General features: G+C 47.6%; 1 protein-coding gene across 1 annotated transcript; it reads right to left on the minus strand.

The window, feature by feature from the left end:
• Positions 1 to 8,055: 8,055 nt before the first annotated feature.
• On the minus strand, positions 8,056 to 24,323 carry LOC131900567 (cytochrome P450 4F5-like). The gene is made up of 12 exons (XM_059251841.1): positions 24,107 to 24,323; positions 21,019 to 21,163; positions 19,012 to 19,065; positions 18,798 to 18,925; positions 17,117 to 17,238; positions 15,410 to 15,680; positions 15,023 to 15,089; positions 14,646 to 14,775; positions 9,191 to 9,324; positions 9,032 to 9,096; positions 8,789 to 8,871; positions 8,056 to 8,452 (listed from the first exon to the last, which is right to left on the minus strand). The coding sequence occupies exons 1-12, from the start codon at positions 24,302 to 24,304 to the stop codon at positions 8,257 to 8,259; spliced, it is 1,593 nt and encodes a 530-aa protein (XP_059107824.1). The 5' UTR covers positions 24,305 to 24,323; the 3' UTR covers positions 8,056 to 8,256.
• Between the last annotated feature and the right edge of the window lie 1,541 nt (positions 24,324 to 25,864).

Genomic DNA, 25,864 nt, shown 5'->3' on the forward strand with positions numbered 1-25,864 from the left:
TCTGGGCAGGGCCAGCCTGGAGCGCAGATGAGAACTCAAGAGGACAGACACACACGGGCAGGGGATCTTGAGAGTGCAGCTCTTCTGAGTCAAGGCCAAAGGTGACTCTGGGCCATCAAATTTACAGCTACCCTTGCCCTTCCAAGGCCAGCGGTCTGCAGATTAGATGATGAAGGCGGAGTACAGCTGCCAGGAGACCCAGTTCAGGACAGGACAGTCACAGAGCGTCTCCCCAGGTTTCCTGCACATCTAGCTGGTGGGGATGCAGCATGCAGAATTTCTCACTGCAGAAGTGCAAGGCTGGCTCTGAAATGCCTCCGCTCACCAGATGCAAAGTCTGGCGGAGTTAAGTCCAATCTTATAGCAGCCCAGCCCCTGGGTGGAAAGAAGAATTAGAAACTAAAGAGAATCCAGCCATGACCAGACTGAGGAGATAAAAGTCCTACCTGGGAAAACACACCCGGAGGCTGAAGAATCACAGTTCAGAGTGGAAGTGTGGAGGAGAGGAGTGAGACTGAGAGAGGCTACGAGCTGAGGCGGTGCAGGCCAGGAAGAGCAAGCCCGGAGTGCATTGCCTTCCCAGCGTCAAATGGGGCATTGCTCTTAACAGTGGCATATGGTGTCCAGCAACTGTCCTAGATTGTCGTATCTTGGACTTAGCAGTCACTGAACCCACACATGGTCATGCTCCCCATTTGTTAGGCAAATAGGAGGACCAATAGGCTCCCAAAGCCAAGACATAAAGAATGGGTGGACCAGCTCAAAGGTTGACAGACAAAAGCAAGCTCGAAGTCCTGAAAAGGGTAGTTGATTGGCATTGATACAGAATGATAAGGGACAGTGGACAAATCCAGATGTGTCAGCTCAGGACCCCCCAAACAAAGAGGGGCAATGGAGGTTAATGGCCCACGATAGAGACATCAGAATAAAGCAACTCCGTGACTTCCTCCCCAGGGGATTTTTCACAGTGTTCTTCCCCTTCCCCCTAGTAAACTTTTCATCTTCACTTAAAAGTGCTTAAAAGCACATGCGAATTCTTGCAGTTACACAGCTAATCATAGCCCTGAATTCTAGGTGAAACAGACATCTGAGGGAAACACTCACCTTTTCAAGTCCACACTGGAGGAGACACGAGGAAGGACACTAAGGACCGCACAGGGAATACAGCAGAATAAGGCCCACACTTGTCAAGGCTGAGACCACGACTATTCAGCTTGACCCAGCCTTTTCAACTTTTATTTTATTTTGTTTTATTTTCTTGACTTATGTGTTTTGTCTACATATATGTCTATGTACCACATGCATGCCTGATTCCAGAAGATTTCCAGAGAAAGGAGTGTCAGATCTCCTAGGATTGGAGTTACAGAAAGTCTTGAGCCACCATGTGGGTGCTGGGAATTGAACCTAGCTCTTCTGGAACAATAATCAGTGCTCTAACCACTGAGCAGTCTCTCTAGATCTGGATGGCTCTTTTTCAAGGAGTATATTCTTGCTTCCTTCCTTGCTCTGATTAAACTCTTGACTGCTTTCTCTACCACTGTGTCCCAGCCAACTTCTTCTCTTTCAGGAGCACAGGCCCTCAGACTGCTGCTGGGGTTGAGAGCAGAGGAAACCATTGTGAATCCTTGACCTGATACAGGACCTTAGAGCAAACACGGACTTTCACAGACAGGAGGAAGTCTGCTCTGACAATGGAGCTTCTGCGTCCATCTGAAGTCTACCAGGTGTCTGGGGCCAAACAGACTTTGGTCTTGCCAAACCCATAATCATAATTCACAGATGCCAGTTTCTAAAAATAAACCTGCTAATCTATAAATAGGCAGGAATTACACTTATAATCAGGCCATTTGGGAGGTTGATGCAAGAGGAATATGAACCAAAGTCAACCTAGGCTACATATGATAAGCTAAATGCGTGACATATAGCATAATTTAATCTTCAGATAAATATACATAGACACGGATATAATGGTCATAATGCTCAGTCATCACTGTCATCTTGGATGTATCTAGAATCACCATGGAAGCAGACTTCTGGGGGTGCCCATGAGAGTCATTCTGAAAGGCTGAACCAAGAGCAAAGACCCACCCTGAATGTGGACAACTTCATCACCAGGACTATCTCTCCTGGCTAAATAAAAATAAGGAAATGAGCCGAATACCACACACAATCTCTTTGCTTCCTGACTTAAGATATCATGTGACCAGCCACTGCATGCTCTTGTCACCACGACTTTCCCACCAGGATGGACTGGACCCTTCACCTGTGAGCCAGAGGAATCCTGTCCTTTCTTAGCTTACTTTTTCCGTTATTTCATCACTGAGAAGGGACAGGTAACTAATGCATGAAGGGGACCCGCACACAGCAGGGGCTCCCTCCTGGGCCCTGGGTTAGGCACAAACCACAGCCAAACACCTGTTTTCACAGGGAGATCCTTCATTAAGCGGGGAAGAAAAGTTAAAGTGTCTGCTTTCTGACTCAGGCAGAAAAACGGCAGCAAATGACCTTGCAGGTGAGATTTTTAAGAGGAGAAGAAGGGGAGGTCTGTGTTAGGACGGGCTAGCATGTGGGTAGAGGAGATAGGGGACAAGGAAGACGGGGAAGGGGACAAAGGAACGGGGAGGGGGTATTTGTCCCGGAGGGACAGCAGACCTCCTCTGGACAGAGAGGAGACAGACGTGGCACACGGGCAGATGACAGTTTATAAAGGTACAGGGGGAACCCTATGATAGGGTGAGGTGTTTAATTTTCCTTGGGCATGTTTAATTAGGTCAGCCTAAGGGGGCTTCTGATTGCTGGACTTTGGTAGTCAGCTTCAGGAAGAAGTGGACCTTGGTGGCTAGCTTTAGGAATGTAATCTAATGGTTTTTAGCAAGGCAGAGGGAATGGCCTGCCAGAGCCACATGTTTGAGTGGGCTAGTGTCGCTTCAACTCAGAAAGTTTGTATAAGGGAGGTGAGGTCACTGGTGTGATAACCTGGCCGTGTGGTGAGGAGGAAGTTGGCTGATTTGCTGAAGGAATATGGAAGAGTTTGGTCCTCTGTGATATAAAATCCTAAATTCCTGTCAGCAGATCTGGATGAGACATTCTGATCAGTGTTCAGAGCACTACAATCCTGAGAGAAACAGCAACAGTGAAGGCCGAGTTCGTAAGGATTCAGAGGGAAGTAGAATCTTCTTGGGAACTGGACTGGAGAACCGCCATTTTAACAACGACTGTCTTTTTTTTTTTTTTAATGCCATGGACAGCTGAACCTCTGCTCTGTTTTTTTTTATAAACATAATATTTTTATTGATTATTTGAGAATCTCACTGACCTCCCAGTTCTCCAATGTTCCCTCCCCCCCCCCCGTCCCCTCCCCCGTCCCCTCCCTGTCCCCACGGTGACTCCTGCAAAGTGGTTACCTAGAGAGCTGTTTCCCCAGGATCAACTTTAAAGGCACGCAGAGGCCATTGGAGCTACGGCCCAGGGGAGCCAGGCTACCTCTCAACCTGGCAACAGAACTTGGCAGCGTCATCCTGCGGTCCTGGCCTTCGGAGCGTGAAGGCAAGGCGTGAGAGCCGTGTGGAGACGCTAGAAGGGCGCAGGTGCAAAGAGCTTTAAGCACAGGGTGGAGCTGGTTCATGAAAGAGACCGTTGGCTGTCTGCAGCAGAGCTGCAGGGGCAGGGCTGCCCACAAGCTGCCGGAGCAGAGCTGATCCCATCAGGAGCCCCAGATGCTGGACATGGAGTGGCAGGATTTTTTTGGTTTGGTTTTGTTTGTTTATTTATTTGTTTCCCTTGCTGGTGTTAGACTCAACTTGTGTGAATTATTTTTCTGTATTACTCCCATATGACTGGGTATTTATTCCATACCATTGGATATTGGAAATATGTAACTTGGTTGTTTTATTTTATTTTCTATGGTTTCCCAGTTGAGAGGGCACCTTGAGTCCATTAACAGACTAACATTTCCTCGAGTAAATGACTTTTGCACTGTGAGATGAAAATGAAAGTTTCTAGGCCAGGACCGACATCTGAAAGTTGACCTCTGCTCTCCACACACGTCCACAACCCTCCCCCCCACAAAGAGCAGTAAAACAATCATAACCAGAGCCGGATGTCTGGCTCAGCAGCCAAGAGTGCCTGCTGCTCTTTCAAGGGACGTGAGTTGCTTCCCAATACCATATCAGGCATCTTACTACCACCTGGAGCTCCAAATCCAAAGGCGCTGACACCCTCTTCCAGCCTCTCTTGGTATCTCCACTGAGGAATAATACACACACACACACACACACACACACACACACACACACATACACACACACACACACACACACACACACACACACACACACACACGAGACACACAATGTGTCCAAGTGAGTCTAACCCAAATTTCACCTGTCTCCTCTATTTTGCACAAAGTTCTTTGGGTGGCATCTATACTCCCCTCGAGTACTGTTGTGGGTTAGTGTGATCTGAAAATTATAAAATCAAAGGTAATAGTCACTCCAACATATTTAGTGGAGTCAGGACTGGATTGTGCCAATTTGGAATTTCAACTGAGACTCAGTGCTCCAGTCAACAAAACTAAGTCATTTGAGTTACATTTCCAGTTGTTTTACAACTCTCAAACCTGAAATCTTTTCCAGTTCCTTCGGTGAGGAAGTAACATGAAAAGAGAGTCATAATATGGAGTCAGCGGTGCGTGAAACTTAATGAGAGGGCACGTGCTGCATGTGACAGGCCCTGGACTCCAAACCAAAACTGACAAAGTAATCCAGAGACAATATTTAGTTGAGAGCATAGGGACTGTTAGATGGATCAGCAGTTAAGAGTACTTGTTACACAATCACGAGGAACAGAATTTGGATCCCAGCACCCACATAAAAAGCTAAGCATCGCACACATGCCTGTAATCCCAGCTCTGACGGGAGCAGACACAAGAGGATTCTGGGGCTCAATGGCTTCTAACTAAGCCAAGAAAATGGGAGCCCTAGGTTCAGAGAGACTCTGCCTCAAAGGGCTTGGCAGAGAGTCATAAAGAAGGACACAAGACACACTCTTCTGGCCTCTGTGCACACAGGTGCATTCCCCAATACACACATGAGTGTGTATATACTCACAAACATAGAAATCTATCTAAATGAGTAGAGAAAACTAACAAAAATAAGCATATGTTGCACTCCTGTTTTAAAGCTATTTATCAAGACAGGAAAATGAGAAACTATTTTTATTTATTCATTTTTTGAGACTCACTTTCAAGTATTCATTATATAGCTGTAACTCATTATATAGCTGAAATTGACCTTGACTTGATCTTCCTGCATCCTTACCCCAGTGCCAAGAGTACAGGCGTGTGCTACTATGTCTAAATTTCTGTTTTAATAATCTTATGATGAGAAGGGACTAATAAAAGCCAGAAATGACAGGGAAGGGAAATGTGTAAGATCCCCCTGCATGGGTGGGAACTTCAGTGGACTACATCACTAGGGAGAAGGAAGTGGCTGAGACTGCTGGTGTGATCTCCTTTTAAACCTAAGCTGCCTTAGTGACCTTGGAGATCACAAGTGATGAGCACAATTTAGCATTGTCCTCAAGGGCTCCAAGACTCCTGTCTCCTGAGAAACTGTCCCTCAATTCTACAAATATTCCTTTAGAGATGACATGAGAGACCTAATGTAATGGCCCGCTGCTATTATCATGCTGAGGCAGGAGAATCACTAAGGATGAATTACAGGGAACCATGGAGTTGGCCTGGCTTAACTGCCATGAGAAGCATGGGTCATATGTTTTTGGGGTTCGAGTCCATAGCTCCTGGGGCACAATGTTCCTTCCAGTCCCTGAGAGACTGATGCACTCCCTTGGGCAGTGAAGCATTCAGGCTGCATTGTGTTTCTCCGTGTGTTCCCTTAGAAGTCAAGGGAACATGGAAGCTTGGCAGGACAATAGGCTTTAGACATTAATCTTGTGTACCCAGTATAGCTTGCAAACATCATTGTATCCTGGCGCACGAGGTCCCACTCCTCACCTTGGAGCAGCTGACACTTGATGGTTACTGAGGGGTGGCTATCATTCTTCTTCAGGAGTGTAGCCACTAGCAAGCTGCACACGATGCATGCATGCAAACGGCTGTATTGATCACGACAATTGCCGTTATATTCTGTTTCTGATAAAGGTATAAAAAGTCCCATTGTTCTCAATAAAATTGCTACAGATTAAGTTTTACTGTGGACCCTCCAACTGGCCTGGTTACATTCATCATGGACGTATCAGGTGACCTTGGCCTGGTAAGTAAGCATCAACAATTACAATGGATAAAAACAAAATGATGATGGACATGTAATACAATTAAGAGTAGGCCTTACAATACAGAGCAGAGCCTCAGACCTGCCCATGAACTGGACCCCTCTGCTCCTCAGACACCTGCATTTGCCTTCATTGCCCACAGGATAATGTATATGTCTGATTGTTGGTCAGGGATTCTCTACAAGCCCCCTACACAATACAAGCTCTATTCATATTGATCTTAGTTTCCCACAGAAGGAGAGGGTAAGACCTCATTGCTAATTATACAACATACTTTCATTGTAAGGCATTGCTAATTATACAACATACTTTCATTGTAAGACATGGAGAAATCAAGGTGGAACCGACCCGGAAACTTCTCTTCTGGTTAGTTTCCACAGTGTCAGAAAGTGTTAGGCGAACAGCTGGGGGTGGGGGGTGTCGAAAGTCACCAATGGCATTACCCAGCACTGGACCCTAAATGCTACAGTACTGACTTTCTGGGCAAGATGTGTAGATTAATGCCACAGTGGTGTGAATGTTTTGATAGTAACCAAACACTTTCTTGGATTTGAAGTCTGCTCCACAGGAGAATTCATGCCTGGAGATGTAAATCTGATCAAATCACATGAGTGGGAAGATTATGGGCCACAGGGGGGGCCTTAGGACCATTGTTTTGATTAATGGATATGTTGTTGTCAAATTGTCTCCAAAATACTTATGTCTATACCCATAGAGTAGTGTTACTCTCAACCTTGGCCAGAGAAACATCTTTTAGCTGTGAGCAGCTCTCATCTAAGACCCTTATAACTAGTCAAAGTGCTGGGAATAGGCTACTGTTGAGTGTCCAGCCCTAAATGGGACAGCAACATCCCACCCCACTCCTGAGGCTCAGAGAGCATCAAGGAAGCAGAGGAAGAATTTAAAACTGAAGGATGGGGAGAAGTGCTGTGAAAACTGGTCTTCTGGACATAAAATGGCCGTTACACTCATGAATTCATTGCCACTGTGGTCACCTGCCCATCAACACCCCATCATGGATGGGGCAGGCCACACACGGTCCCAATCCTTGCTGCGGAGCAGTTGACAGTTAATGGTTACCGAGGGGTGGCTATCATTCTTCTTCAGGAGTGTAGCCACCAGCAAGCTGCCAAAGATGCATGCATGCAAACAACTCTAATTAAACTCAGTGAGAAAGAAGGAGGATGGAGGGTAAAACGAAGAAGAGAGGAGAGCCTAGCCAGAGCCAGGAGAAGGAGGAGAGAGAGGGGAAGAACAACAAAATCGGGAACAGGGTGGTCACCAGGTGGCGCACACCTTCAATCCCAGCACTCAGGAGGCAGAGGCAGGGGGATCTCTGAGTTTGGGGCCAGCCTGGTCTACATAGGGAGCTCCAGAACAGCCAGGACTACATGGAGACTCTCTCTCTCTCTCTCTCTCTCTCTCTCTCTCTCTCTCTCTCTTTTCTGTGTGTGTATGCATGTACGTATATGTGTGTGTTTTATATATGTATTTTACATGTATGTGTTTTTATTTTTTAGATATGTATATGAAAGTAGATGATGGCTTTAGCTTCAGATCCTCTGGTTTCTATCTCCTGAGTGCTGGTGTTGCAGGTTTGATGCTACCAGGCATGACAGGAAAGTATGGGCTGGGAATGGTTCGGGAGAGGGAGAACAAGATAAGGGTAAGAGAGAGAAATGGAGGGGAATGTGATCAAAACGCATTATAAACACGTACGGAATTGTCAGAGTAAATAAAAATTATTTTTAATAAAACCCCTTACTTAAGCTCGAGAAGAACTCTCATCACCCTGGAAGGTCAATGGTGAACAAAGGCAGTGGGAATCTGGATCAGAGACACCTACCCAGCCTCTCCCCCAACACACCAACAGGATCTCTGTTTTCCTCCGGACCCACTGCTGGCACTCAGTGAGACTCTGATTATTCAGGGATCCGCAAAGGCAGGTGGGTGGGTGAGGAGGTCCTAGGCTAGGTGTGGGGGTCTCTGCACGCCCCCGCTCAGCGGCTCCACCCGCAGCCACAGCCCGCCCTCGGCGCGCAGGATCAGCTCCGGCTTCCGGCGCGGCTCCTTGTCGTCCGGCAGGACGCGGAAGCGCAGCAGGGTGAGCGCCAGCGCCACCTTCATCTCGCTCATGGCGAAAGTCTGTCCTATGCAGTTCCTGCGGGAGGGCGGGATAGGGACTCTGACTGTGCCCGGGTCCCCACCGCGCCTGGTCAGCATGATGGACAGGAGGGACAATGACATGCCCGGGACCCTGCTTGTGCATCCGCATCCCAGGAACCTGGCTCAGCCTCAATTCCCAATCCAGACCAGGGTGGGTGGGGCTCTGAGCACGAAGCCGCCACCCTTCACCTTCCAACCCCAGTATCTGGTGACCTTTTGCATACCCTGTGCAGAGGGCGGGAAGGAAACCCAGAATCCGACCATCCCGGCCCCCCACCCCCACCCCATCATGCTCCGATCCCACCCCTTCACCCCAGCGCTCTAGCCTCACCTGGGCCCGGCAGAGAAGGGAATAAAAGCCAGCGGTGACCTCTTCTGAGGGTTTTCTGGGTCAAAGCGGAAGGGGTCATAGACCTGCGGGCCAAGCAAGACTAAGCAGATGGGTCACGTCTCTCTGCACACCCAGCCAGCTCCAAAAAAGATGGATATGGGGACATGGAGAATGACAGCCTCTGGGTTTCAGGTAGTAGCGTGCTCTTTTTCCAAGTCCTAGTGATAAAGGGAGGAGCCTCACCTCAGGGTCTGGCCAGACTGAAGGGTTGTGATGAACTCCGAAAATGCTGATGACACATGCGCTGCCTTTTAGGTAGAAGAAGACAGTCAGTACCAGGTCCGCGCTACCTCTAAGGACCGTCATCTTACCCAGGGGCCTCCTCTCAACTTGTGTGGGCACCTTTGGGGACGACTCGACCATCAGGCAACACAAAGTCCTGGATGCAGCCCCGGACCAGGTCTGTACCGGGAGGGTGCAGCCGCAGACTCTCCTTGATGCACATGGTCAGGAAGGGCAGCTGGGCCAGGTCCTCCCTAAGGAACCAACACAATTATCCAGGAGTGTTGCTAGAGTTTTCCTGCCTGGCCCACAGTCAGGACAAATCTCTGTCACCCACCAGTCCCACAGCCGCTCAGACCCCACCAAGTAAACATAGAGACTTATATAGCTTACAAACTGTATGGCCGTGGCAGGCCTCTTGCTAACTGTTCTTACAGCTTAAATTAATCCATTTCTATAAATCTATACCTTGCCACGTGGCTCGTGGCTTACCAGCGTCTTCACATGCTGTTTGTCATGGCGGCTGGCAGTGTCTCTCTCTCTCAGCCTTCCACTTCCCACCTTTTTTTTTTTTTTTTTTTTTTTTTTTTTTGGTTTTTCGAGACAGGGTTTCTCTGTGTAGCTTTGCACCTTTCCTGGAACTCACTTGGTAGTTCAGGCTGGCCTCGAACTCACGGAGATCTGCCTGGCTCTGCCTCCCAAGTGCTGGGATTAAAGGCGTGCGCCACCACCGCCCGGCTCCACTTCCCACCTTTATTCTCCTCCTTGTCCCACCTATACTTCCTGCCTAGCCACTGGCCAATCAGTGATTTATTTATTGACCAATCAGCAACACATTTGACATACAGACCATCCCATAGCACAGGAGCAAAAATGGAGCCCCATCAGCCTCACTACCATCCGGGGTACTAATCACCTCCTTTAAACACTTGCACTCCAGATGAATCAAAGATGTTTGCTTGTTTTTTTGACTGTTTATTAAAGAAAGTCTCAAACAATGGAGAATGACCTTGAACTCCTGATCCTCCTGCCTCTACCTTCCAAATTCTGAGATTACAGAGGTCAGCTACCAAGAATGGAAAAAAATACCAGAAGAAAGCTTGACCTGGTATTGGAAATGTTTTTAAGGAAACATACCCCTCAAGAGATATCCTTAAATGCTTGCATACATTCAAGGTGAAAAAGTTTTTAAAAATGTATTCACCTGACCTGAGTGAGGTGGTACTCAGCCTCAGAAAGTGGAGGCAAAAGGATCAGGAGTTAAAGGCCAGTCTAGGCTTCAGGAAATGATGCATATTAAAAAAATTATGTCATGAAGTAACAGAAGCAGAAATACATATTTCTCGGCTGGTCAGACAGGTCAGATGGTAAAGGTACCTGCCGCCAAACTTGATTACAAAAGGTCAACCCCCAGAACACATATGGTGGAAAAAGAGAACTGACTGTAGCCTACCTGTCCACCACATGTGGGAGCACACACACACACACACACACACACACAAATAATTAAATAAATAAATGTAATTTAAATGTTTTTAGAAGAAAAGTATCCTTAGGTGCTGTGTGGTGGATTGAATGAGAATGGCCCCCAGAGGCTCATATATTTGCATGCTTAGTCTCCAGTTGGTGAACTGTTTGGGAAGCATTAGGAGGTGTGGCCTTGTTGAAGGGGGTGTGTCCCTGAGGGTGGGCTCGGAGGTTTCCAAAGCCCACGTCAGGCCCCTCTCTCTCTCTCTCTCTCTCTCTCTCTCTCTCTCTCTCTCTCTCTCCCTCTCTCTCTCTCTCTCTCTTTCTCTCTCTCCCTCTCCCTCTTTCTCTCTCTGCCTGCTGCTCTCAGCTACTTCTCCAGCCCTCTGAAGCTGTAAGCAAGCCCAGTGAAATACTTTCTTCTGTATGTTGCCTTGGTCATGGTTTCTCTTCACAGCAATAGAGCCCTAAGACATACTGTAAGATGTTTTGAATGCATAGATGCCTTCCATATTCAAGGCTAGAGTGATTTGTTATTATAAATGTGTCAGGTTTTCTAAATAATCAACATTTTCAATACCATCCAATCAAACTCTTGCCAGCGTTGGTTTCTTTTTAGAATTTTTTTATTTGTTGCTATTTTTAAAGAAGTGTAAGTATTCTGATGATGTTCACCCTCCACCACCCTCTTTTGTCCTCTTCTCCTTTCTGAGGAACACCTCCCTACTTTGACGTTTTGTCTTTTGTTTATTTATGTATTTATTGTACATGGCAATCCTTCTTTGCCAGCACTGGGCATCAAGAATTTGCACACTAGGCAAGTATCCAAAGCTGAACTGTGTCCTCGCCCAGAAACCTTATTCTAACGGGAGGAGTTCAAGTTTACAAAGATAAGTCCATCTAAAAATAAAAGAGGGAGCCAGAGGCAGGTGGATTTCTGAGTTGAAGGCCACCCTGATCTACATAATAAGTTGCAGGACAGCTAGAGCTATAGAGTGTGACTCTGTATCCATTTTTTTTTAAAGGAGCCCACCTATCATTTACTAACATCTATTACAAAACCACAGTAGTAAAAATGAGACTAACTTTTTAAAACGATGTTACTGCACATGAACAAGGACCTGAAAACATGTTTCAACAAGAACATGAAAAGAGGCATGTGAAATCCAGAGTAGGTGGGCACATGGATGCCTGAAAATACGGTATCTGCTGAAGACAGCGCACACATTGCTGGGAAGTGGGTAGGTAGATTAAAGGAACGGTTTTTAAAAAACAAATCAGCAATAAGCAAACAAAAGTGTTATATCAACAAAGTGTAGAACTGCAGCTTTGAGGAGGTGGAGGCTGAAGAGTTAGAATAATCAAGGATAGCCTCAGTCATACAGCAGGTTGGAAGCCACCAAGACCTTCATGAGAAGCTGTCTCCAAAAAGCTTGTCTCTCCCAAATTCTAAAACACGAAACCTTTAAAGTTAATTAGTGTTGCCAGGCGGTGGTGGCGCACTCCTTTAATCCCAGCACTCGGGAGGCAGAGGCAGGATCTCTGTGAGTTTGAGGCCAGCCTGGGCTACAGAGTTCCAGCACAACTAAGACACAGAGAAACCCTGTCTCGAAAAACAAAAAAAAAACAAAACAAAACAAAACAAAAGTTAATTAGCGTTATCTGTCACTTCAAAGATTTGTCATTTCCTTGTGGTGAGAATATTCAAAATCCTTCCTTCTGGTGATTTTGAGGTATACAACACATTCCTTTAAACTGGTAATACTGGTGTGCACAGAACAGAAAAGAAATGCAATTCTACCAACTTATCAAGTCTGCATTGGACCAACCCCTTCCCAGATAGGGGAAAGGGAAGCAATATCTTCTTAGCTTTTGTTTTGTTTTGTTGTTGTTGTTGTTGTTCATTTGTTTGTTTGGGTTTTTTTTTGTTTTGTTTTTCAAGACAGAGTATCTCTGTGTAGCTTTGCACCTTTCCTGGAACTCACTCTGTAGCCCAGGCTGGCATCGAACTCACAGAGATCTGCCTGGCTCTGTCTCCTGAGTGCTGGGATTAAAGGCAAGCGCCACCACCGCCTGGCTGGGAAGCAATATCTTCATGACCTACCAGTAAGGATGTCTAAATGTCTAAGAGTAGAAAATGCAAGAACAAATAAAGAAGAAATAAATATGCATGAGAAAATAATTTCTGTATATGAAGAGACCATGGATCAAATTAGAATTCAGATTAGAGATTCATGATATCTACAATGACTGATATACATACACATACATATATGTAAATGAATTGCTGCAAATCAACGCTAATGACATGTGACACAAAGCATATAGTTTAGGATTTCAGTAGGGTCAAACACAAGATATTAGAGAGAGGCCATGAAAGCAGAACAGAGGCCAGGCAGGGCTGAGAGGGGGAGAGGGAAAAGAGGTCATAGAGATGATGCTAGAGATGAGAATCACGAAAAACAAATTAGGTTTGAAATGCCATAATGAACCCTAACACACTGTATGCAAACTAATTAACTAATAAATTAGATGGAGAGGTGTCCAAACTGGGCGTGTAATCCCTGAATCCAGAGGCATTAAGATACCGACTTCCAGGCCACCCTGTATCACCCAGTGTTGCCATATGGGCATCATGCTGGCCCACTCAGGGTCCTCAGCTGCAGCCACTAAGAACACCCGCTGTGCGTAGGACTTGTCAGTTTTCGTGCAGGCACCTTGGTCAGCTCAAGGTCCTCAGAATACGTTGTCTGCTATCTCGCTACATAGTCTCTATGCACATGAGCTCCGTCCCCTTATAAAGACTGGCGACCACCTCCTGTCCCTTACCCGCCACTTCTCCCTCATAGGCTGGTCTCTGCACCCTTTGATAGGGATTCTAGCCACGCCTCCATGACTGCGCATGCCCTGGCCCTGGCGAGACACTTAGTCATTTCAGCCTAGTCGTTTTCCGGCCGTATGTCCTAATAATCAGTGCGCTGCATGTCACGTAATTTGTTCCCAGCGTGATCACGTAATCTCTATGGACGTGCGTGGCATAGCCACGTGGGCCCATATGCGTATGGGGGGGGGGCGGGTAGTCCATAAAAGGCAGATCCCATGTACCCTCCCCTCTCTCCTCACATGTCTCTCCAACAGGCCTGATCACATCCTTTCCTCTCCCTCCCTTCTCCTAATAAGCTCTCATAGTGGGTTTTGTTGTGTCTCCTGACTTTTCCTCACAGGATAAACAGCACTGCATAAAACCAAAACCCTCATCCCTTCCCCAAAAAACCTCCCACGTGATTTTGTTGTATGGTGTGACTTTATCTCCCGCCATAAACATTTACAACATTTGGTGCCATGAGACTCGGCAGGCCCTGCTGGCAGTCCCAGGCACACCAGGATCCCGGCCCGGTCCACCTACGACAGCCTCACTTTTCGAATTAACTGACCTCAGGGCTCTCCATCCAACATCGACGGGACTAGTGAGTTTCCCCCTTCTCCCAGTCGGTGTAAACACTTTCCTGGACTCATGGGAGTGACTGTTGAGCTTTTTGCACCCACTGGCATCCTTGGAGGTGGGGGAACCTCTAACCACGGCCTTAAAGACTATAGTTGGCCCCCTTTGCCGACCACATCACCCTCCACCGTTCCCCACTAATGAGGCGTATACAGTGTTCTGTTTGCATGTATCCCTGCAGGCCAGAAGAGGGCACCAGATCTCATTACAGATGGTTGTGAGCCACCATGTGGTTGCTGGGAATTGAACTCAGGACCTCTGGAAGAACAGCCAGTGTTCCTAACCTCTGAGCCATCTCTCCAGCCCGAGGCCTCAACTCTTGACTGTGGTTTCTCACCTCTTGGCCCCACTCGAAAGCCCTGGTACCAGGCAACCACCTGTCTTTCTGGACTGAGAGCTCACATCAGCCTCTGTCCCTTGGGTGATGACCCACTGTGGCCAGCCTGTGCCTCCTCAAATCGACCCTCCCTGAATTTCTGGGATGCTAGAAATTCCAGGTCTTTGGATCTTGTTCATTCTCTCTCACTCATGGGAACTGCCCCTCTCTCCATAAGCCCAACTTCCCCTCACAGCTATAATAACAGCTGTAGAAACCACAATGCTCACCATTCAATCTCCTCAGGCTCTCGGTCCCTCAGCAGCTCCCGCACCTCCTGCCGGCAGCGCTCCTGGTATTCCGGGTGCCTCGCCAGGTTGTACAGGGTCCAGGAGAGTGCACTGGCTGTGGTGTCATGGCCTGAGGGACCGACAGGCAAACCTAGATCTCTGGCCCCCTCAGCACTACAGTGCTTAAGTATTAAAGCCCCCGAGAGGATAGGAAGAGGTGGATGAATAGACATAGACACTAGATGAAAGGAGTCCGGAGACATCTATCTAGGCTCCGTGCAGACTCACAAGAAACCATGAGTATAATGGAGTCTCCTCTCTGAGGCCCTTGGATTGACTGACCCCTGCCTCCTCTGTGACTGTACAGGGACCCTCACCTCCAAACATGAAGGTGTCAGCCTCTGCCCGGATGTCCTCATCACACAGCTCCTTTCCATGTTCGTCCTGGAGACAAAAGGAGACCCTCATTGCTTGCCACGTCTGAGGGCTGCTGAGCCTGACCTGAGGCAGCTCTGATAGCCTTTGTACTCACAGGACCCCGCCTCCTCTCCCCCAGAGCCCGCCCCACACTTTCCTCCTTGGTTTCCCAATGTCGTTTGCTCCTTCCACACAGCATTCAACAGAAGCACTTCTCTTGAACTTCTTTCTAACCTGGCCTTCGTTTTACAAGTACCATCGAAGGCTCTTCAGCATCCTCTTGTGCAACTGCAACATTTTCTATCTAACAATAAACATTACTGTTCCTGTAACCCACATAAGCCCACCTTGGCCATCAAGAGCACATCAATGAAGTCCAAAGTCTTGGACTTAGCCTTGGCCTTCACGAATTCATCAACACCCTGGCTATTGAGGGTGCGGCGTCTCTCCCTGATGACAGCATCTGTGAAGTTGTGCACCCGATCACAGGCCTTGCGGAAGCGCCGCCCATCAGCAGTGAGATAGTACAGGAAGTCCATGTACAAGAAGACCTGCTGGTACTTTTTTGCTACCAGGGCGCTGAGCTCCAAGATGGCAGCAATGTATTCACTGGGAGACCTACAGGTCAGGACAGAGAGAGGAAGCAACTTAGTACACACAAAACCCCAGAGAAGCTCCAGTTAGAGAGTCCAAGGACCAGGGTCCATCCTGAAAAGGGCATCCACAAAGCACAAATTCTGTTTCCTGCTCTCTACAAGTAGCTCCTGACCCAGGAATCCAGGGCATAAGTGGACATCATTTCCTCCTCTAGTTCACCCAGCATCTGCTCCTGCTCTTCTCCTTTGGCTTCTTGTGACTCTGCCCAGGCTCAGACCCTCCTCTCCTAGTTCCTTGCACCCTGTATCTCTATGAAGCTCCTCTATTGATTAGGTTGCCTGAGCTCACTGTGACTAGGACTTCCCACTGTACAGAACCTTCTCTTATGACCTGGGAGACTCAGGATGGAGTTCACACCCTTCTGGCTAGGCAACATCTTTAAGATCTGGCCACCAGCTGGACGTGCTGGCTCCTGGCTATGATTCCAACACACAGGAGGTGGATGCAGGAGGATCAGAAGCTCAAGTCCAATTTCATCTGCATAGTGAGTTCCTTCCCAGACTAACTACAGACTGAGATGAGGTCAAGAAAGGAAAAGGTAAAGGAGGGGAGGATAGGCAAAGGAGAAGGGAAAGGGGGAGAAGAGAGAGGAGGTTAGGAAAGAAAAGGTCTGTGCACTTTAGAACTATCTGTGATGGCTATCTTGGTAATCTAGGTAAGATTGAGAAGCATCTTCAAGATTAGTCAAACACGCATCTGCATGTAAGGGGAGGGCGTTTCTTTCTTTCTTTCTTTCTTTTTTTTTTTTTTTTTTTTTTTTGGTTTTTCGAGACAGAGTTTCTCTGTGTAGCTTTGTGCTTTTCCTGGATCTCACTCTGTAGTTCAGGCTGGCCTCGAACTCACAGAGATCCATCTGCCTCTGCCTCCCGAGTGCTGGGATTAAAGGCATGTGCCACCACCGCCCGACTGAGGGTGTTTCTAGAGGAGGTAAACACCTTCTCTCCATGTGGGCAGCCTCAAATCTCTGTTTGAGAGGGGAAGGAGGAAGCTTGCTGGCACAGACATTGTTCTCTCTGTACTTCTCAGCCATCATGGCAGGAGCTGCTTTGCTCTGTCATTCCCACCATGATGGACTGAAACCAGTGGACAAAATATGTCTTTCCTTCTGAACATGTTTTGCTTAGACATCTTGTCACAAAAACAAGTCGAATGCGTCCTCCAACCTTGTTTCCGAGGTACCGCTTCGCTGCCTGTTTCATGTATCACTCATCCGCACCCCCTTGCCTTTACTAAGATAATTGAAACTCTGGAAGGACCACTCACTCTCTTCCCTGTCCTTCTCTGACAGTTCTCGCCTACCTCCTCAGAGTCCCCTCTGCTCCCTCTTGCCAGTCCCTCCTCCCCAACCTTCTCTCTTGATCCACGGCTCAGGTTTCTGACCCAGGACAGGGACTCACTCTTGACAGTTGCTGTCAAAGCCAAAGAGGCATTTCTGCAGACTGTCCAAGGTCATGAGGCTGATGTTCTCAAACATTTCCAGACGGATGCTGCCTTCCGTGGCCAGACGCTTCCACTTTACCTTTAGAGAGGGAGACAAGGATGGGGCTAAGCCTTGGCTCCTGAACCCCTGCCCAAGCCGAAACATCAGGATAGACCTCTCTGCTAGAACCAGCTTCGTGGTCTTCTGCCTCAGGTTCTACCTGACCCCAGAGAAGCCAGACTTGGATAGGAACAGAAGGTGGGACTGTAGAAAATGAAGATGCAGAGTTAGAAGTCAAGAGCTTTCAGTTAACTCTACCAACTTCTGTGTGTCCTTGGTCAGGCCACCGCCCTCTCCAGGCGCAAGTAATCGAGCCTTCAAATTTGAACTTATTTGTTGCCCCCTAACCCATACTTCAATGTCTGCTCTACCACTCACACTCTCTTATGGCTGGTGTGCTTGGAAGCTCTCCCTGATCTCTATGACCCTCAGATTCACCATCTATAATGTAACTGTCATAGTTGCCTCTGCCTCAGAGCCGTCCAGAAATTACAACAGACAACATAGATCCCAGAACTAGCATACAGTAGATGCTCAATAAATGTTAGCAGTAGTTATCACTGTCATTAGCACAGTATAGAAACTATACTATAGAAATGCCGGGCGGTGGTAGCGCACGCCTTTAATCCCAGCACTCGGGAGGCAGAGCCGGGTGGATCTTTGTGAGTTCGAGGCCAGCCTGGTCTACAGAGTGAGATCCAGGAAAGGCACAAAGCTACACAGAGAAACCCTGTCTCGAAAAACCAAAAAAAAAAAAAAAAAAAAAAGAAAAAAGAAAAAAGAAATGGCCCTAAGTGTTCATAATTCTTCTATCATCAGCTTTTGCAATGAAATTTGGAGAGTAGTTCTATTGGAAAGTGGGGTCCATCTTCCCAGGTCTTCAATCTGAACTGAATTGGGAACTTGTTCTTACCTAAAAAGCATTGTGAAAAAGACTCTATGCTGCTGGGGATGAAATGTAGCTTGGAAAGCCATGGAACGTTCTGCCTTCCCCATCTTGGAAACACTATCTCCATTCTAGCAAAGCAATGATTCCCTAAGGATGATAAGGGATGAAGGGGAAGGCCTGGCTGGCCTACCAAGACCAATTTTAAAGTGTTTTTTTTTTCTCAATACTGATGATATAAACCAGGGCCTTGCTCATGCTAGGATAGCTGGAACTAAACTATACTCAAGACTTGACTGACCTTGAACTCACAATTCCTCTGCCTCAGTTCCCTCAGTGCTGGAAATACAACTGCACATCACCACGTCCAGCTTTAAGCCAGTAAACCGAGACTGGTGTACTAAGCACAAAAGACATACTATGTGATACTCAACATTAACATGTTGGCTTTCCAGAACTTCTGTAAGAGATAGTAGATACTGGTCTTCTGTGAGCGCTGTCTACATGCTAGGAGCATAGCTCCATGGTGTTATTCTGACCATGTCTTAAGTTGTTATTATTCACATTTTAAATATGGAGAAACTGAGGCTTGGAGATGAAAACTGATGTCCCCAAGACCACACAGCAGAAACACATGATCAGACCACATCTATCCAAAGCCATTTCCGGTTCTGCAAGTATCTACATGGGACCCTGAGTTTGAGGAACTCACGTGCATGATGTTCACACTCTTGTTAAAAATCTTCACATAGGGCTTCAGGATGTCAAAGTGGAAGGCGGGCGTCAGCAGACGGCGATGGCGGCTCCACTTGTCACCAGAACTCAGGAAGATCCCATCCCCTGGGAGGGAAGCCACACAGTGAGCAAAGGTGGAACCTTCTTCTGACCCCCAAGATGTCCCCCGACCCTCACCTTGAGTTACTCACCCAGCCAGGGCTTCAGGAAGCCATAGAAAGTCATGTCCTTGGGGGCCACCAAAGCTGCCGTGAAAGAGGACAATCAGGGGCCATGGAGAGGGTGAAAGGTGGACTTTGGGAGGGGTGGGGACTCCCAGCCCCAGGGATGCCCACTTCCCCTCCAAACACAGGGAGGTAGGAAAGGAACCAGGACAAAGACAGTAGGGAAGAGGAAGGAGGTGAGACAAGACCAGACCAGTCTGCAGCAAGAGAGTATGGTGATATTTTATTTGTGCTGAAATGTGATTTTATTTGTATGTTAATAAATAAAGTTGCCTGGGGATCAGAGCTAAGAGCAAGCCATTTAGCAAAAGTCTGGTAGTGGTAGCTCATGCCCTTAATCCAATCACATGACAGGCAAAGTCTCTGTGTGTTCAAGGACACAGCCAGCATGGTGACACAAGCCTTTAATCCCAGTATCAACCATAGAGACCTGGAGGTCTGTATAGACAGGCAGTGACAAGGAAGTCATGTGGTTGGGTTTAGAACCAATGAGAAGGCAGAACAGAAAGGCAGTAAAAGACAGGACACAGAAAGTAGGTCTCTCTCTCAGGGGAAGGACAGCAGCGAGTGGTAAGATAAGGTGGTCTTAGGTCTTGGCTACTGCTCCATCTCTGGGCTTTTAAATCTTTATTTGGCTCTGTGTTTCTTATTTAATAAGACCATTTAGAATTTTATCTACAAGAGAGAGCAAAGCTCAGTCTGGCAGGGAACAAACATGCCCCAGCATGCCTTCACATAGCTGCTACATGGCCCACTGTGTCTCTCAGCACAGCACTCTACAGACCTCTGCAAAGACCTAGGACACACTGTCAATTGCAGCTCTCTGACACGTCCTGACACATCCTGGTATATATGACAGGGGCACATGTTATCATGACCTGCCATAAACACAACACATATGACATTCCCTGACATGACACAACATGGGTGTGTAACAGTCTGGCATCACCTAATTGTACCCTTCAGATAATCCCAGATTGGCATTGAAATGTGGTCCCTTTCGAGTCCCAAATGTGACCTGGGTAGGTCCCAGATCCCTCTAGTTCTCTCCTCTGTGCCACACTAAGCATTAACTGTTCAGAGTTCAGGGCGCCTCTATTCTCAGAGCCATGTGCCCACTGGGAAGAGTTGCCTCTGCCCTCTCCAGCCATCAAGCAGCCCCAGAGCCAAGCAGACAGAGCTGACCCATCTGGACTCTAGTGGACAGTCCCTGCAGTACTCTGCATACCATCTCTGTCCCAAATCATCTCCAGCTTGGGGTCCCTCCTATCGAAGGTGGCTGGGGCAGCCAAGATTCATTGAACTAAGCAGAGGAAACAGGGAAGGTTAGCTATAACTTTATCTAGAACCACAGAATTTTCCCTAATGGTTGAAGGACTAGAAGCCATCTTTCCCAGCAAGAAGATAAGGTCCTCAAAGAGGAAACTAGAAGATGAAGATTCCTGAGTGCACTGTAAGGTATCTAGACTCAACTGTACCTAAAGACCCCTCTGGTGGACATAACTCTTGTGGATGACGAGATAGCTCAGTCAGTAAAATACTTGCTTTGCAAGCATTAAGAACACAAGTTTCATCCCAAGAGCTCATGTAAAAATGCCAGCAGGGAGGTGTCACTGCTGGGAAGGAGAAACAAGGAGGATCCCTGGGGTTTACTGGATAGCAAGTCTAGCTTAACTAGTGAGCTGCAGCCTGTGAGGGACAAGATTGACAGTGGTCCTAGAAATGACAAGAAGGGTTGTCCTCCGTCCTCCACATACATGTGCACATGCGTACACATACATAGACATGTGCATGTGGACCCACATATGCATATGCACAAACATAAACATTCATAAAAGAGAATCTTCTTTCTAGTTCTAGGGATGGAACCTAAGGCTTTGTTCTTGGTAAGCAAATGTTCTACCACTGAACTACATCTCCAGTCAAGATGGAAAACAGAGAAGAGGCCAAAGACTGGGCTCCTGGGAGAAGTACCTGGGGCATGGAGCAGGGGAGCAATAAATGCAGGGTCAACAAGCTTCAGCACAGGGATGACAGGTCCCAGCCAACAGAGTTGGACATCTCGGAAGGTCTTGCCCATTTCAGTCACCATCTGCATACCTTCCTCATTGTTCTGGATCTGAGGATGAAGAAAGCTGAGGCTAGTCCTGGCAGGTATATCAGATGCTCCTCCTCTGTACCCACCACACCTCACCCTTCTCACCCTCCTACTTAGATTATTCATCTTTGATTCTTACTAAGTCAACCAAGGTTCACTATATGTGTTTCTTAGTGTATCCATGTTTCTATCTACATACGTTTCTCTGATGTGTCTCTCTCCTCATCTCTCTATTTTGTGATCTAAATATGGATAGTGGATGGATGAATCACTAGATGGATGAATGGATAAATACATACATACATGCATAGATACATAGAATAAATGATACACAGATGTATAGATTAATATATATGGACCAAGAATGATAGTAGATGAATAGGTAGATAGATGACAGATAGATAGATAGATAGATAGATAGATAGATAGATAGATAAAATAGATACATGATACATCTAAGTAGATGACGTGGAAAGATTGGTGTGTAACTGAAAAAAATTATTAGCTAAATCTAAATGTATATCTATGTATTTTTCTTTATTATAATTGTCTTTCTTATTTTTCCCTCCATTTCTTTCATCTGCTCACTCCCTGTGCTTGTTAGTTTTTTGATAACTTGACACAAGCCAGAGTCATCTGGGAAGAGGGCGCATCAATTGAGAAAACACCTCTATGAGATTGGCCTCTAGGCAAGTCTGTAGGCGTTTCCTTTATTAATGATTGACGTAGGAGGGCCTAGTCTTCTGTGTGTGGTGCAACTATTGGACAGATGGCCCTGAGAGGTGTAAGAAAGGCAATTAAACATGAGCTTAGGGAACAAGCTGGTAAGCAGCATTCCTCCATGGCTTCCGTGTTGCTTTTGGTCATGGTACTTTATCACAGCAACAGAGAAACAAAGTAGAACATGCTCTCTTCCCTCCTTGTCCTTTCCCTCAGCCTCTGCTCTCTTTGTCTGTGTCTGTCTGTCTGTCTCTCTCTGTCTCTCTGTCTTTGTCTCTGTCTCTGTCTGTCTCTGTGTGTGTGTGTGTGTGTGTGTGTGTGTGTGTGTGTGTGTGTATCTCCCTTTGTCTCTATGGGATTCCTCCCATATGATTCTTCTCATCTCCAACTTCTAATTCATCTTTATTTTTTACCCCCCACTTCCTCCATCTTTTCCATTAGGAATAAACTCACAGCTAATTTTATTCCACCCAGCTCTCTCGCTCTCTCTCTCTCTCTCTCTCTCTCTCTCTCTCTCTCTCTCTCTCTCTCTCATCCCTGAACCAGAGCACAGCCCACTAACACCAGCTCTGGGCATGCATCTCCCCAGCTTCACAGCAAAGAATCTTGAAGGTTTCCAAATCTTGGTTCCCTGCTCAGGAGAGATGTGAACTTGGAAGTCATCTAAGAGGGGAACTGATGGGCAGCTCAGGAGCTGGACCCTTAGGTCAGAAGGCAGCTTTGTTGGGGGGAAGAAGACAGGAATGAGAAGAGACTGGCAGGGGGACTGTGTGATGTCAGGAGAAGACACAGAAAGACGACGGAGAGCTGGGGACACAAGTGAATGAGGGTGTCATCCTGAAGCCTGTGATGATCTCCCTGGAAAGAGGGGACCTTGGCACAGCAGAGCGCTGTGGAGAGATGGATGAAGTGGGGTCGGGATTCAGTGACCTGGCAATCACAAAGTCGAGGGGACAAGGAGCAGGCAGGGGAAAGCAGGCAGAGAATGAAATGACTCATGGGATTGCAGGGCAAGCAGTCAGGAGGTTTAGTACAGAAGGAATCATATTGGAGGCAGACAGATGGGAGCCAAGATGTCACCTGTGAAAAAATATCAGAAAACATGAGTGGGTGAGTTCATCAAAGGTGAAGATTTTACAAATGTCTATGAAAGAAAACCTAATCGGCAAGAACTTCAGTGATGATGGGAGTCTGAGCTAATGTGGTGAGAGACGGACTGGAAGGAGACTGCTACATTGTAGAGAAGGAGGGGGTCCTGAGGGGGCAGTGATGAGAGGAGGCGAGAAGAGAAGCTGGAAGGAAAGAGGGTTGTGGTGACAATGGCATTGGCGGTGGAGCCTGGCAGGTGACATCCATAGAAACACAAGGCGTGGCTCTAGCAATAGGGAGCCAGTGCAGCATGGAGCAAGGGGCCCTGGGGGTGATGGGAGGGCGCTGAGTTGGAGTCTCTCTCAGGATCTAGGCCTGTGTGAGAGGCCAGAGAGGTCCCTAATAAAAAAGGAAACGGTCCTTCTGGACTGTGATGCTGTGATAGAGTGCGTCCCTGGCACACACATGACACTGGGTGTTACATTCTGGCACTACCGATGTTAAAAACTCCTAAACTTTGACCCAAAATGGACATTAGAGTCAGCTGGTAAACCTCGAGAGCAGATGACAAGACACGAGGGGATGAAGTCCAAGCAGCTGGAGGAGTGACAGTGTACACATCTCTCTCCTGCCCCACGGAGCCCCTGTAGGTGGAGGTCGGGAAGCCAGCGCATTTCAATAGCCAAGCAACCGCCCAGAGAGGTACTGACACTGGCCTGAGACCAACAGAGATGGGTCAAGGAGGGGCCCAGACTTCGGACATGCTACAGGGAGACCTCAAATCCAGCTGCAGAAACTGAAGGGATCGGGGATGTCCCCGCCCTGTGCAGTCCACTCTGGGAGCGCCTGAGTAGGACAGACATGCGCAGATAAGGGCAAGAGACCTCAGACCATGACGTGACTCCCGGTGGGAATGTGATGCAAAGCAGGCTTGGAGCGGGAAAGGAAAAAAAAGAAAGAAAGAAATGAAGGAAGGCTTCAGAGCATAGGAGTGTGAGGTGCCAGAGTGGATGGGCTGGCACAGTGAGGAAAGAGGGGCTCCCTCACCTCACTGCTGTCCTACGCCCCAGCCTTTTCCTGCCCCCCACCCACCCCGATCCCCATTCTTCATGTCTGTTTATTATCCTATATCCCCCCTCCTCCTGACACTCTCACCGTGCCCAGATGACCCAAAAACCAGTTCCGCTTAGGGGCCTGAGGGAAGCATCTGAGGCGGGCGCATTTCTCATAGAAGGAGTAAGCCCAGGCCAGAATTCTCGCCACGAGCCAAGAAGCCCCGAAGAGCAGCAGAAGATGCCATGAGGAGGCCAGCACTGGGCCCAGGCCCAGGCACGACAGGTTCCACGACTGCATCCTGCAGGGCCGATGAACACAGGTGAGATTCCCAGGCCCCCGGAGAGCTAGCCTGATCTCTGCACAATCACTCCAACGCTGTTAGCTGTGACTCTGTGAATTAGCAGGGATGGAGGCGGAGACTTGGGGCCTTGCTGGGAGAGCGGAGTGAAAGCAGAGACAGAACAAGATGGGGAGGGACTAACGGAAGGCCACTGTTCAGCATCTAGAATGGACCAGCATGAAGCTCAGGGTCAGGTGCCCAGAAACCACTGATCTGCTGGCCCAGCTAGCTTCACAGAGCCATCCAAGTTGTAATAGAGTTGTTTTTATCCAGAGCCAGGACCCTCCCTGCCAGCCCCCAGCCTGGTACCTTCTCTCAGAAGCAGCTTATGCCGGAGGACCTCTCCTCTGGAACTTATTTGTCCCCTGTTTCTGACCCACAGTAGCTGTGTGGATGGCTGGACTGAATGAATCAACCCCTCCCAGGGTCAGCTGCTTATACACACACACACATACACATATATACACACACACACACACACACACCCCTGAGATGGCAATCTGGGCTCAACTCAGGCTGGACTCTGACCCGGTAAATACTCCGCATTCCTCAGAAACCTTGAAAAGTGGGCTTCTGTTTGCCAGGAAAAGCCATTACATTCTTAGCACTCCCACAGCTCCCCAACCTCCAGAGAAGGCATCCAGTTCTTTACTAACTCAAGCAAGCCTCCAGCAGATCAGAGCCCCCACGCTAGCTCTCAGGCTGCTGCAGCCAACCTGTCCTCTGCTGCAAAATAACCCCTGTACCTGCAGGACTCTCTCACCGTTTTTGCTGTCTTCTCTGGCATAGCTGGGGAAACAAATCTGGAGGATAAGAAGTCAGAGTTCAAAACAGAAGCATGGAGGGGAGGGGTCAAACTGAAGAAGGCCAGAAGCAGACAGTGTGCAAGCAGGCAAGACAGTCAGGAGTCAGCTGTCTGCCCAGCTTGGAAGTTTAGCATTATCATTAAAGGATATACATTTTGTCCAGAAACTGTCCTGGATTTGCTGTTGTATGTTGAATTTATCAGTCACTGAAATCTCCCATGGCCATGTTTCTATTTCGTAGACAAGAAACTAGGTCCTTGAGGAACTCCAACAGACCCCCCAAAAATAGGACATAAAGAACAATGGGTGGGCTAGCTCAAGGCCCTGAAACAGGGTGTAAAGAGAATGGGGACAGTCAATATATAGAAAGGGTAAGTGGTCAGTGGCCAACTCCTGATAGGTCAGCTCAGGGCCTAAAAACCAGACTTAAGGACAATAGAGTCTAGTGTCCATGACAGGGAGGACAGACTAGAGCAACTTCATGACTTCCTTTCCTTTCTACCAGTCAGTTTTCAACCAAAGGAGTACTTACACCTATATGCATGTTTTAGCATTTTACACAACTATTTCTGTAAGAAATTGATATCAGCTCAGGATGCCCAAGACCAAGTTCTCAGCACAAAGGAGATTTATTCACCCAAGAGGGACAGAGAGCAGGGAATAAGAGACAAAGAGAGGAGATAGGAGATGAGGGAGAAGGGGAAGGGAACA

This window comes from Peromyscus eremicus, unplaced genomic scaffold (genome assembly GCF_949786415.1).
Source record: "Peromyscus eremicus unplaced genomic scaffold, PerEre_H2_v1 PerEre#2#chr22_unloc_1, whole genome shotgun sequence".
NCBI lineage: Eukaryota > Metazoa > Chordata > Mammalia > Rodentia > Cricetidae > Peromyscus > Peromyscus eremicus.